Here is a 12,513-nt window from a genome sequence, read left to right on the forward strand (position 1 = left end):
CCACTCTCTGAGGGACCCACAGAGTCACAGGACTCATTTGTTTGGAGACCTCACAGATGGTCCAGCCTGTGATGGATCCCCACCTTGTCACTGAGTGCCACGTCCAGTTGTTCCTTGGACACCTCCAGGGATGGGGACTCCACCAGCTCCTGGGCAGCTCGTTCCAATGTTTAAGAATCCATTCTGTGCAGAAATTCCTGCTGATGGCCACCCTGAGCCTGCCCTGGCCCAGCCTGAGGCCATTTCCCCTTGTCCTGTCCCTGTTCCCTGGCTGTCCCCTCCTGGCAGGAGTTGTGCAGAGCCACAAGGGCCCCCTGAGCCTCCTTTGCTCCAGGCTGAGCCCCTTCCCAGCTCCCTCAGCTGCTCCTGGTGCTCCAGACCCTTCCCAGTTCCGTTCCGTTCCCTGGACACTCTCCAGCCCCTCAGTATCCTTTTAAAGTGAGGGGACCCAGCACAGGGGGTCAATCCCTGCTGACCACTCTTTTGACAAGCCAGGTGCCATGGGCCTTGCTGCCCACCCGGGCTCACGTTCAGCTGCCTGTCAGCCATCACCCCCAGCTCTTTCCCAGCGGGCGTCTCTCTCCTGCCCGCCGTGCTGCGCGCCTGGATGTGGCCAAGGTTCAGGACCCGCTGCGGGACCCAACATGGCGCCCGCTCCTTCCCCGCCGCTCGCGGGAGCTCCGCCCGTGACGTCATACGGGCGCGCCCGAGCGTCACCTGTCGGCGCGGTGACGTCACGCGCAGCGTCTCTCGCCGGTGAGCGGCGGCGGCCGCAGCCTGAAGGGTTCGTGAGGGGCCCTTGGGGGAACGGGGCCGTGCGGGAGGGGCCCGGGGACGGAGCGGGGCTGTGCGGGAGGGCCCCGCGCCGGTGAGGGGCCCGGGGACGGAGCACGGTGTGCGGGAGGGCCCCGCGCGGGTGAGGGGCCCCGGAGCGGAGCGGGGCTGTGCGGGAGGGCCCCGCACGGGTGAGGGGCTCGGGGACGGTGCACGGTGTGCGGGAGGGCCCCGCACGGGTGAGGGGCCGGGGGCTGTCCTGCTCTGGGGGGCTCCGGGCAGCTCTTGTCGGAGTTACCGCTCTCCTGCGGCTGTCGGGCCCGGTCGGAGTTCGGGGCTGCCGGCGCTTTGTGGGGGTACCGGGTGGTGCTTACCGGGGCTCTCCGGGGCTGCGGTGTGTGAGGGCCTCGGGCAGCTCGGTGCTCGCCGGGGCTGACGCGCCGCTGTGCCCGCAGGTGTGCCGCCCTTTCTGCTGCGCGTGTCCCACAGCGGCGGATCCATGTCTTTCCTTGTAAGTAAACCCGAGCGCATTAGGGTGAGTGTTGAAGACTTCCAGCTTCCCTCGTGTCTCGGTAGAACGAATCTTGTGCTTGTGCAGAGTGGCCGGGCCTGGAGAGCACCATAAAGGCGCAGAAAAACTGATTTTAGGATTGATGACAGGACATAGGTCGGTGTGCAACCAGCGCTGGTTGAAAACCCTGCACTAAAGCCTTTATTGCTGGCACATACACCTGGATCTCCTTGGGGTGTGCTTGGAGGGGCTCTAATGAAAGAAAAAGAGCCATAAAGCTGCTTATTTTCAGTCGTTCTTTAAGAAGTAGCCTCCTCACCTGGGTCACAGTTTATGGGATTTTTTTCCCCTTCACTTTGCTTGCAAAGCTAAACACAAGAGCTTTGTTTGATTCTGCTTTTCAGCAGAAAATGAGGAAATTTCCAGCAGCAGAATCACTTCTGATGCATTCAAATGGTATTCTTAGATACAAGTTTTGAGTCATCATCACCTAAAGACTCATTGGTGCTTTCTAGGACTGGCTTCTCGTGCACTGAACAGCATCAACTGTTTATTAAACTATTTTGCTAAGTAGCAAATTCTGCTATGGAAGTGTTTGTGATTAATGATTGATGATATAACCAGAATATTTGAATTCTCAGAGGTACCACCTCTTTGTAAATAGTGAAAGCATTTTTTTAAACCTCTTGCACCTAAAAAGCCAACTTTTATTTGGCTGTATGAGGGGGTTGTTGCATACTTGATTATTTTTGCTATATGTGCATGCATAAAATCTTGTTTGAATGAATTAAATTATATTAATTTTATTGCAAGTGCATGTTGATTGGGAATAACAGCAGCACCTTTGTGATTGCTGGGTGCATGTCATTGGCCCAAAAAGGGAATATCTTGTCCAAAATAAGGGTGTCACTGGTGATGCAGCAATTTCAATCAATTTCAGACCACAGCAGAATCATTGAAATTTGGATTTTTTTTTTCTTGTGGGGAAGGGGAAAAGAAACTTTTGTCTAGATGGAATAACTGATTGTGTGGAGAATTTTTATTTCTTTCAGCGGTGGGTGTCTGAGAAGTTCATTGTTGAGGGATTGAGAGAGTTCGAGCTGTTTGGAGGTAAGTTTTCCTCTTGTTAAATGACATTGCTAGAAATGTGTTATTTTAGCTGTAAAGCTTGGTAATTTGGTAGTAAAGATGGATTTTATCTCTAAAAGAGATGATTAAATCTCATTGTAAATCCATGTATTTGAGCTGTCTAAGCCCAGAAATTTAACATGGAAGTGTCCAAGATGTAGCAAGTTCTTTGGAAATCATTTCCATGTTGATAACAGTTCTAAGATAGTTCTGTATTGCTTAGCATAACCAGATTTTTTTTTTGGTATGCAAAAGATGGATTTGGGGTTTGGGAAGGTTAATTATACGTTTTTTGAGTAAAAATGGATTTTGGAACTGCTCTGACAGGTTTGTGCTCTGCTTCTGCATAACAAACAAAGTTGCCCACTAGGATGTAGAATTCCTGGTCAGTGACACAGAAAACAAACAGAGCATAGGAAATGTGTCTAGATTTTGAGCTTCCAGGTGGAGTAAAGGAATTTTTATCACTTTAAATAATATTAGGTAGTTTCTTCTGTATGTAAGAGTCGTCTTTGAATGTGTTTACAGTCATAGAATTGTTCAGGTTGGAAGGGACCTTTAAAGATCACCAAGTCCTACCCCCCTGCAATAAGGGACATGACAGAAGGTTAATACTTAAAATTATAATAAAAAAAAAATTGTCACATTTATGTCAAAAGTCCAAACAGCAGCACTCTGGGAATCTCTTTGATCCTGTCCAGTGCTGCAGTGTGACCAGTGCTGCACCTGTGTGTGCAAATTCAATGTCTTTCTATAAACCAAAACAATCATGTCTGTTTGATACCCAGAAGGGTCAGCAGGGTTATTTATTTAGTTTTCCAGCTCTGTTTTAATGGCTGTCTGTTGAACACAACATGGTGAACAATTAATTTCTTTACTCCAGAGCAGCCTCCGGGTGACTCTCGGAGAAAAGTAAGTGACTTGTGCAGGCTGTGGTGCTGTGGTTCATTGCATGGAGATTATTCCTTGTGGAAGTTTGATTTTTCTTTTTATCTTAGTTATATATATCTCATCTCTGTATTTAGCTCTACAAGTGTGGATACAGGTTTCACCCTGGAGTGGAGATTTTGGTGTGTGGTTTTCAAACTGTGCGTGAGAACTCAAAAATTTGAACTTAATCTCTTGGATTTCTATTTGTTTGTCATTCTCCTCCCCCCCAGCCCCTCAAGGGTCTCTTTCTGAGGTGATTTAGTTCTGATCCTTCAGAGAAGGAAGGAAGAGTTTAGTTTTATGAAACCTTTGAAAAGTGTTTGTTCTGCAGGCCCTGACTGCTCACATTTAACACATAAAATACGACAATTAACACCAGAGTATCTTAATCTAAATGAGAGTATCTTAATCTAAATGAGAGTATCTTAATCTAAATGCTGCCCCACCTGCCCCCACCACAGGTGTGCAGGTGTTGCTGTAGTTTCAGATCATTACAAACACGAATTAAGTCTGATTTGATCATAACTGTGTCAGTTCCAGTTGCTTGTAATTGATTTTTCTGCCAGTGTCTTTAATTTACTGGCACAAACAAAGCTCAAAATAGGAAATGTACATGGAATGTTTTATAGAAAACTGAGAGCAGGATTTGTCCTGGATCAGACAGGATTAGGCCCTTTAGGGCAGGATTTGTCCCAGGAGAGCAGGATTGGACCCAAAGGAGAGCAGGATTGGGCCCAAAGGGAGCAGGATTGGACCCAAAGGAGAGCAGGATTGGGCCCAAAGGGAGCAGGATGGGACCCAAGGAGGTCAGGATTAGGCCCAAGGAGGTCAGGATTGGTCCCTTTAGGGCAGGATGAGACCCTTTAGAGCAGGATTAGACCCTTGAGGGCAGGATTGGTGCCAAGGAGGTCGGGAGCAGGATTGGGCCCTTTAGGGCAGGATTGGGCCCTTTGGGGCAGGAATAGGAAATGTATCTAGAATGTTTTATATAAAATTGAGTAAATTCACACCTTTTTTAAAATTACTGAGTGTTAGACATGCTTGGCTGGAAGCAAATTGAGAGTAGCATCTGTTTTGGTTATTTCTAATGGTTTTCTGGGGATATAAAAGCCTTTTTTTCCCACCAGAGCTGTAGAGAAAGGCACAGAATTTGGGGAGGGGGGTGGGAGGAAAATTTTTGTTGCTTCTGCTGAAGTGAGGGGAGGGAGTGAGGAGATGGAGGGGAAGGCAGCAGAACCAAACTGATATTCCCCCTTCCTGACTCAGATGAATTGGCAAATGCAGATCCTTGCAAGCATCACAGAAGTGATTGTGTTCTGGCATTTATACCAGTAGTTGCCTTTCAAAGATTCATTCCCTTTAAATCTACCTCAAATGAAACTGGACTCCCAAGCCAAAAGCCAGCTCTGAATGAATGTCATGCCATAAACTGCTCATTTGGGACTTCATTTTGCAGCTGCTTTTGACCATACACCAAAAATTGTCCCGTGTGAAACCGCTGAGGAGCTTTTTTGCAGTACCTCATAAATGACATTTCAGTTGAACTTTCTTTTTTTAAACTGTTGTATGATGTTGATAAATCTCTGGTTGAGCTCCTTTTGCATTAACTCTGTTATTGGTCACTGCTAACACGAGGAGAGGTGAGTGAAGCCCTCAAACTGGAAGACTTTTCAATAGGGAATTCACAGAATTTATTTTTCATTACTGCACAGCCCACGCCATTAATAAGATTAAATTTATTTAATTCTTTGCATCTGTTTTGTTGGCTTTTGCTCTCCCTGGAGTGGACTTTTAATAAAGCAAACCACTTACATGTTGCTCAGTGTCTCACCAGCTGCCACTGCTCCATGACTGCTTCCCAGCCCCTGCTTCCATCTCCTCGCTGGTGCCTTTGTGCTTCAGAGGTTTCCATCTGCCTGTGTGTCTCTCCTGGCAGCCTTGCTGTGTGAAATTGCTGCAAGAAGTAATGAATGACAAAGCTGAGGTCAGAATGGACAGGCCTCTTCAGCAGAACTTGGAAATCCTCAGTGGGAAGTTGCTGCCTGTTCTGAGCCAAGAAATAGCACTGTAGTGTTCCCTATAGGAAAGGCCCTGGGAATGCTGCTCCCAGGGGCTTTGGCCATGCTGAGATGGGACTGAGTTGGTTGTGCTGAAATTATACCAAAACACCACAAAGCTTAATTTCTGCCTTTTCCCTTAATGGAAAATGCAGCTATTTTAAAGGTAGGCAGATACCAAAAACACCACAAATGTTAATTTCTGCCTTTTCCCTTAATGGAAAATGCAGCTATTTTAAAGGTAGGCAGATACCAAAACACCACAAATCTTAATTTTTGCCTTTTCTCTTAATGGAAAATGCAGCTATTTTAAAGGTAGGCAGATACCAAAACATCACAAATGTTAATTTTTGCCTTTTCCCTTAATGGAAAATGCAGCTATTTTAAAGGTAGCAGCGTGCTCCTCAAAGCCAGTTGAAAAGGTGGAACTTGGGAAGTGTGGCTCTAATTTACTGCCAAGGTACACTTAGAACCCAGAGGTAATTCCCAGTAAACTCCTGTCTGTGCTCTTTGCACTGCATTTACCCGGGCTGAGGGTAGAACAGCCAGTTCCTTGTTTTGCAGCTGTCACTGTGTTGTTTCCATCTTTCTGCAATGGAAATAAAGAGCAGAGTCTGCTCTCATGGTAGGAAAAGGCACAAACTTTTTCTGCTTCATGTACCATGAGAAAGGTCTGGTAAAGGGCATTTGCAGTTGATGAAGAATGAGGTGGAAAAATTGAGCTGGTGTTCCAAATGCCAGGAGGAGTTAATGTGCTGGAAATTGGAGATAACTAAAGACAATTTTAGATACCACATAAATTTTAATCCCCTTTAGATCACTCTCCTTGTGACTTTGGACAGTTGAAGGAGTTGGAAGGTATAAAAGAACTTGCAAGAACATTGAAGTTTATCACCTGCAAAATCCTGCAGGGGAAGATTTCAGTGTATGTAAATAAGGCAGAAAGCTTCATGTCAGATGGAGTGAGGGAATGCTGCTTCCCTCTGTGGTCTGAGGGTGCTTTTTCCCCCTTTTTTTTTATTTAATTCAGAAGCACTTATGCTTTGCAGTTTTTGCTTTCATTTGGAGCTTCTCTTTTCATGTATGTCTGATTTTCTTCATCACTTGTACCATTCAGCAAAGCAGCTTCAGCTGTGCTGGGCTTATCCCAGGTGAGCAGCTGAGAACCTGCAGCATCCACCAGGAGCAGCAACTGTTGTGGTGCTGAGAAGGCCTAGGAACAGCTTCCCCTTGGCTCTGGCTCAGGCAGCAGGGTGGTGGCACACGAGTTTGTAATTCTAAGAGAAAGGCAGTTACTGTAAAGCAGAGTTTATGCTGTCCTGGGGAATAATAATTGGCTTTATCAAAATATTCCTGAATAAATTCTCACAGCGATTAAAAATTTACTTGTTATGTGTTTTGTAACACAGATGTCTGGACCTTCTGAAATGAGGCATCTCCTGAGTTTCAGTTGATAAATGACTATTTAAGATTATTTTGACAGCACCTAAATCCTCTTCTGTATTCCTGTTACTTTGAAGTGTGTGATGATGTGGGGCAGATGGTTTTTCCAGCAGATGATCTGAATTTCCTTTGACCTGACTTCGTTTTCTTTCCTCAGACAAATGAGGCGAGCTCCGAGTCGATAGCTCCTTCCCCTAAAAGGGACACCATGAGCAGCTTCCTGCCAGACAGCAGCTGCTATGAGTTGCTCACTATCATAGGTAATTCTTGAGGCCTGAGGGGTCAGAGTTCTGCTTTGTAAAGCAAATAATTTCTGCAGATTTGTCCTTTTCTTGATCGATTGCTTAGTTTTGATATTGGATGTCTGCATCTTTGATTTTAAAATCATTGGAATAAAAAATTGAGATGCCAGTCCTCAAGGTTTTCACCTGAGAGGGACAGGTAGTGGATCAGTGATGCTGGGGTGCAGTACAGTCAGCAGAGGCAGCCTGAAACCTGCTCTTGGTGCTCCTAATCACTGCTCTTGCCTCAGTCCTGCACTGGAAGGGCAGAACAATTCTACTGGTTAGGAGGGTTCCCCTCAGTGGGATACATGCCAAGGAAGGTGGCATGGAACAATTACTCTTTTTTACAAGGTCAGAAGTAGTTTCAGTGAGTGAGGGTAAAGGTTATTGAAGGCTCAGGGGCTGGAGGAGTTCTCTCAGTGCTTCCAAAAGCATCACTGAAGCTTTCATGCTTTCTCTTTCAGGCAGAGGCTTTGAAGACTTGATGGTTGTGAACCTGGCCAGGTATAAACCCACAGGAGAGTATGTCACAGTCAGAAGAGTGAACTTGGAGGCCTGCACGAATGAAATGGTCACATTCTTGCAGGTAATACCATTCATCATGCAAGCTTAGAAGAGGACAGACAGTGAGAGCAGTGCCTATCAATACTGCAGTCATGTTTCTGCACTTACTAAATTTAATCAAAATACCTTTTATTTTAGGGGGAACTTCATGTTTCCAAACTCTTCAACCACCCTAACATTGTGCCATACAAAGCAACGTTCATAGCTGACAATGAGCTGTGGGTAGTGACTTCTTTCATGGCCTATGGTGAGTGGAGAGAGGGTACCTTTTTCTGACCCTCATGTTGTGTGAAATGAAATTGAAGAGCTGAAGTGTCCTTGGGGCTTTTGTCCTGACAGGTGGCGTTTTGTTTCTTTCTAGGTTCTGCAAAAGATTTAATCTGTACCCATTTTACAGATGGGATGACTGAACTGGCCATTGCTTACATTCTCCAAGGTGTCTTGAAAGCACTTGACTACATCCATCATATGGGCTATGTGCATAGGTATTGAAAAATGCATGGGTCATTTTCCTTCTGGTGGAAGTTCTTGGAAATAATACTCAGAGTGGAGCAGAGGATGAATCAGGAGACACAGAACAACACTGAGTTTTGTATTACTTGGCTGTTAGAGCAAATCAGTTTGATACTCATGGAAGTGACATCACTGATACCACTAAGCTGCATGAAAGTCTTGGTGTGGAGCAGATTTATCCCACATTCCATAACATTTAGTCCTGCATTTCTCCTTGCCACAGAAACAGTCTTTGTGAACTTGCAAAGGTGATTAATAGATCTTTGCCCAGCATCCAAAGATGGTTATTAGGAGTCTGAGCCTCCTGATAGGAAGCTGATCAGGTGTTGTCCTGTGCATTGAGCTGTTCAGTAAAGGCCAGGGAAGCTGACTGTTGTGTTCCTTTTTCCCCAGGAGTGTTAAAGCCAGCCACATCCTGATCTCTGTGGATGGGAAGGTTTACCTCTCTGGTCTGAGGAGTAACCTGAGCATGATCAACCATGGGCAGCGACTCAAAGTTGTTCATGACTTCCCCAAATACAGCATCAAAGTGCTGCCTTGGCTCAGTCCTGAGGTTTTGCAGCAGGTGTGTTTTATGCTGTGTTGTATCTGTATAATTTTGTGAGCTTTAAGGGATGTTGGAGGAGTGTAGGGTGGGAGACATGAGAGAACCTGCAGAGTTGCTTTCTTTTGATGAGCTCTCGTTTATTTTTTTTCTTCTTTTTATCTCAAAACCAGTGACCCCTAGCAAGGGGAAGGGTACATGAAGGCAAGGAAGAAGGGGAAAGGCTAAAGGAAACAGATTTGGGGTGAATGGGCAAGTGGGTAGAATTTGATCAAGTTGACTCAACAGTTGTAATTGTAGGCACCTCTACAGGATGTCTCATTAACAAAGTGTTACATCAGATGCCATCCCTACAGGCTGGCTGATTTCAGTTACAAAATTGCCCATAACTGTGTGTTTAACAAACCAAAAAGCCCTCACCTCACCACTATAAACCAGTGTGTCTGTGGCTTGTGCTGTTCTTGTTCTAATCATCTGGGTTTGTTGACTTGCAGTTGAAACCATGGGTATTGCCCATTCAGTCACATCCAAGTCCCTGCAGCTAATTATTCTTTTCCTTTTCCTGTAGAATCTGCAGGGTTACGATGCAAAATCTGACATTTACAGTGTGGGGATAACAGCCTGTGAGCTGGCAAATGGCCATGTCCCATTTAAAGACATGCCTTCTACTCAGGTAAGCTTTGTAAGCTCCTTTCTGCTCCTTCGTCCCGGCACCTGGAGCTGCTTTCCTGCTCAGGGATGTGAGCGCCGCAGGGTGCGCAGCCTGCACGAATGGGAAACCTTGACTGTGCTGCTGCTCGTGCCCCACCTGCTCTTGCAGATGCTGTTGGAGAAGCTGAATGGAACTGTCCCCTGCCTGCTGGACACCACCACCATCCCTGCAGACGAGCTGACCATGAAGACGTCGCGCTCCAGCGCCAGCTACGGCGTGGGGGAGAGCGCGGCCGTGAGCAACGCGCGCGCGGCCAACGGCGAGCCAGCCCTGCACCCCTACCTCCGCACCTTCTCCACCTACTTCCACAACTTCGTGGAGCAGTGCCTCCAGAGGAACCCTGATTTCAGGTAGGGCCCTGTGGAAGCTGCTCTCCCCACCTGTGCTGCTCTAGGGCTGGGTAAAGTGGGGGAGGTAGCAGATATTGTTCACAGTTTTCTTTGCAAAAGTGGAGTGAGGATGTGCCCCGTCTGGTCCAAGTGTGTGCAACGAGCAGCATTAACACTCTGAGTGCTTCCTGTATGAGGGCCTGATGAATCCCTTTGCAGCCTTCCTTGGAGGATGAGTGGTGCTGCACATCAGGAAAATAAACAAACAACTTGTGTTTCTGGCCCCTGTGCCACCGTGTTTACCCAGTTCCCATCACTGCAAATGGCTGCTCCTCACCTAGCAGAGAGCAAGGATGGGAAGTGATCAAAGCTGCATTTTTCTTTGTAGTGAGGGCAATCTGTAGCCATGACAGACTTTTCAGGAGTGCCCCACTGCTCAGGTACTGTCCTTGGCCAGATGTAGGGTGTGCAAGTATGTAACTTAGAAGAAGGAGGTTGAACTCCTTGCATAAAACATTATGTGATTGTCTATGCTTAATAAGCAGTGCTATTGCTGAAAACAGGGAGACACCCAATAGCTGAGAAATGGGAGAGGCAGGAAGGACCCTGGTCTTTCCTTAGTCCCACAACCTGACTTCAAGCACTGACTCATGTTCTTGTGTGCTTCCCTCATTCTACCTCCCTTCCACAGGCCCAGCGCAGGCACCCTGCTCAGTCACCCCTTTTTTAAGCAGGTAAGGAACTAATTTAGCTACAGGTAAATGCTTGGCTTTGTCTGGCTGTGAGGGTGGGGATGTTGAGTTGCTGAATTTCCTGTGATCAGGAAGATTTAAGTCAGTTTTTGACTATTTGTAGTGCAGTGTGATGGTTGTCACATCTGGGGAGGTGCTTAGGCTGTTCTGGAAGCATCTCTTATCTAAGAGAGGTTCTAAATCTGCCTGGTTTGGGAGCCACAACAGCTCTTCCCCTGCAGGCTGCTGAGTTCTGGGGCGAGGCAGTTCTAACCTGCTCCTTAAGGAGTCCAAAGGGTGCCCTGTGCATTTCCTGTTGTTTCTGCCTGCAGAGCTGGGTGTGCAGCAGCACCTGAGCCCTCCTGGGTCTCATTCTGTCCTTCCTGTGCAGATCAAGCGCCGTGCTTCCGAAGCACTCCCCGAACTCCTGCGCCCCGTCACCCCCATCACCAATTTGGAAGGGACACTGCCCCAGGATCCCAGTGGCATTTTTGGGTTGGTATCAAATCTGGAGCAGCTGGATGTGGATGACTGGGAATTCTAGAAAAATAGGGACTACACTGAGGAGGAGCTTTCTGGACATTGTAATTTATTGGTCCTGTTCATAAAGCTGATGAATGTTACACACAGAAGAGTTTACAGGTCCTTGGGAAGGAACTTCAACTGTCTGTTTACTTAAGAAATAGCCTGGATACAAATGGACAGACCTGAGCTGGGAAAGGATCAACCCAAGGAGCTGTGGAGTATTCCAGAAGGTGCAGTGCCCAGAGCCCCCATTCTTCCAGCTGAGCTCTGGTGGAGCACTCGAGGGTGTTGAGTGAGTCTGTGTAGTTATGGTCTCTATTTATGTGTTTCTAAAAATCACTGGCTTCCTCACAGTTGAGGCTGCATGTCCCTGCCCTCTTTGGTTCTTTCTCTTTTAAGGGTGCCTTAGAGTTGAGGGGAGGTGGGCAGCTTTTAGTTTTGGGCATTCTCTTAGAACTACTCAAGTTCCTGTAACAGTGTTGTCACAGGGCAAGTTTTAAGGGGGGGGGGAAAAGGGATTATATTCTTAGTTACTGCTTTGTGATGGAAAATGGGAGATCAAAGACAAACTGATGCCATTCCAGGCACTCCTGCTGCACTGGGCATTGCTCTGCAGCACTGGATCCTTCCAGTCTGGAGAGGACTTTTGATGCTGAGCACTCTGAACTCTGGCTCAGACAGGGCCTTCCAGCCTCCCCTTCCAGCTTCCTGGGTCACCAGAGCAGTGGGGATGCCTGGGCAATGTACCAGCTTTTTTATCCCCTTCAGTTGAACTGCACGTGAGCTGGGCTGGTTTCACAGCACCAAACACTCACCTGCCTGTTCCTCACAGAGGAAAAGTGAATTGATTTTCATGCTCTTGCTCACAACTCCTGTACAGAATTGAACTTGAACCTCTCCATTACCATTGCTGTTCTGCCTTCCCTCACTGACAGGTAAAAGCTGCTCACGTGGCTCCCTGTGATTCATGGCTGTGTGACTCTGCCCTGCTGCTGTGGCAGCTCTCCCCCATTCCGTGGTGTTTGGTTTGTTTGGAGGTGTATTTAAGGCTTTTAGTTTGACTCTTTTTCCAAGGACCATGGTGCTGAAGGTCATCTGCTCTTTACTGAAGCACTGAGAATCCTTGTATAGGTGCAGTTGATGGGAGCAGTGGTGCTGGCAACAGGTCCTTCTTGTGTTTATAAATTGTACTTGAACCCAGATAAAGTTTGTTACTCTAGGTTTTTTTTTTCCAAAACAAATAAAATATTTCTGAAGTTGTTTTTTAAGTCTGCTGTTTGTGCAGGATGATGGAGTGAATCACAGAGGGTGACAGGCTGGCTGTGCATGCTTGCTTGTACCTTAGTTTCATACAGCTCACCAGTTTATGGCAGCTGCCTTCATGCTTCAGAAACATACTTCAACTAAAGCAACAAGCTGCACACACCTGCTCTTGCTCTTTTCTGGAAGTTTCAGTCAAATTCTCCCA

The 12,513-nt window shown here is 46.8% G+C and overlaps 1 protein-coding gene across 5 annotated transcripts; it reads left to right on the top strand.

The window, feature by feature from the left end:
• Positions 1–704: 704 nt before the first annotated feature.
• STRADA (STE20 related adaptor alpha) lies at positions 705–12,313 on the top strand. Of its 5 annotated transcripts, none has more exons than XM_071451128.1 (13): positions 705–784; positions 1,230–1,309; positions 2,338–2,395; positions 3,297–3,325; positions 7,001–7,103; positions 7,592–7,713; positions 7,830–7,938; positions 8,053–8,176; positions 8,598–8,769; positions 9,317–9,421; positions 9,569–9,810; positions 10,481–10,523; positions 10,912–12,313. In XM_071451128.1, the coding sequence occupies exons 2-13, from the start codon at positions 1,274–1,276 to the stop codon at positions 11,062–11,064; spliced, it is 1,296 nt and encodes a 431-aa protein (XP_071307229.1). In that variant the 5' UTR covers positions 705–784; positions 1,230–1,273; the 3' UTR covers positions 11,065–12,313. The 5 variants fall into 5 exon arrangements, with proteins under 5 accessions (XP_071307229.1, XP_071307230.1, XP_071307231.1 ...); XM_071451129.1 differs by having other exon boundaries at positions 1,230–1,285; XM_071451130.1 differs by having other exon boundaries at positions 10,853–10,951.
• Positions 12,314–12,513: the final 200 nt, after the last annotated feature.

Source organism: Agelaius tricolor, unplaced genomic scaffold, assembly GCF_023055355.1.
Source record: "Agelaius tricolor isolate 1412-34295 unplaced genomic scaffold, bAgeTri1.0.p SCAF_31, whole genome shotgun sequence".
NCBI classification, from domain to species: domain Eukaryota; kingdom Metazoa; phylum Chordata; class Aves; order Passeriformes; family Icteridae; genus Agelaius; species Agelaius tricolor.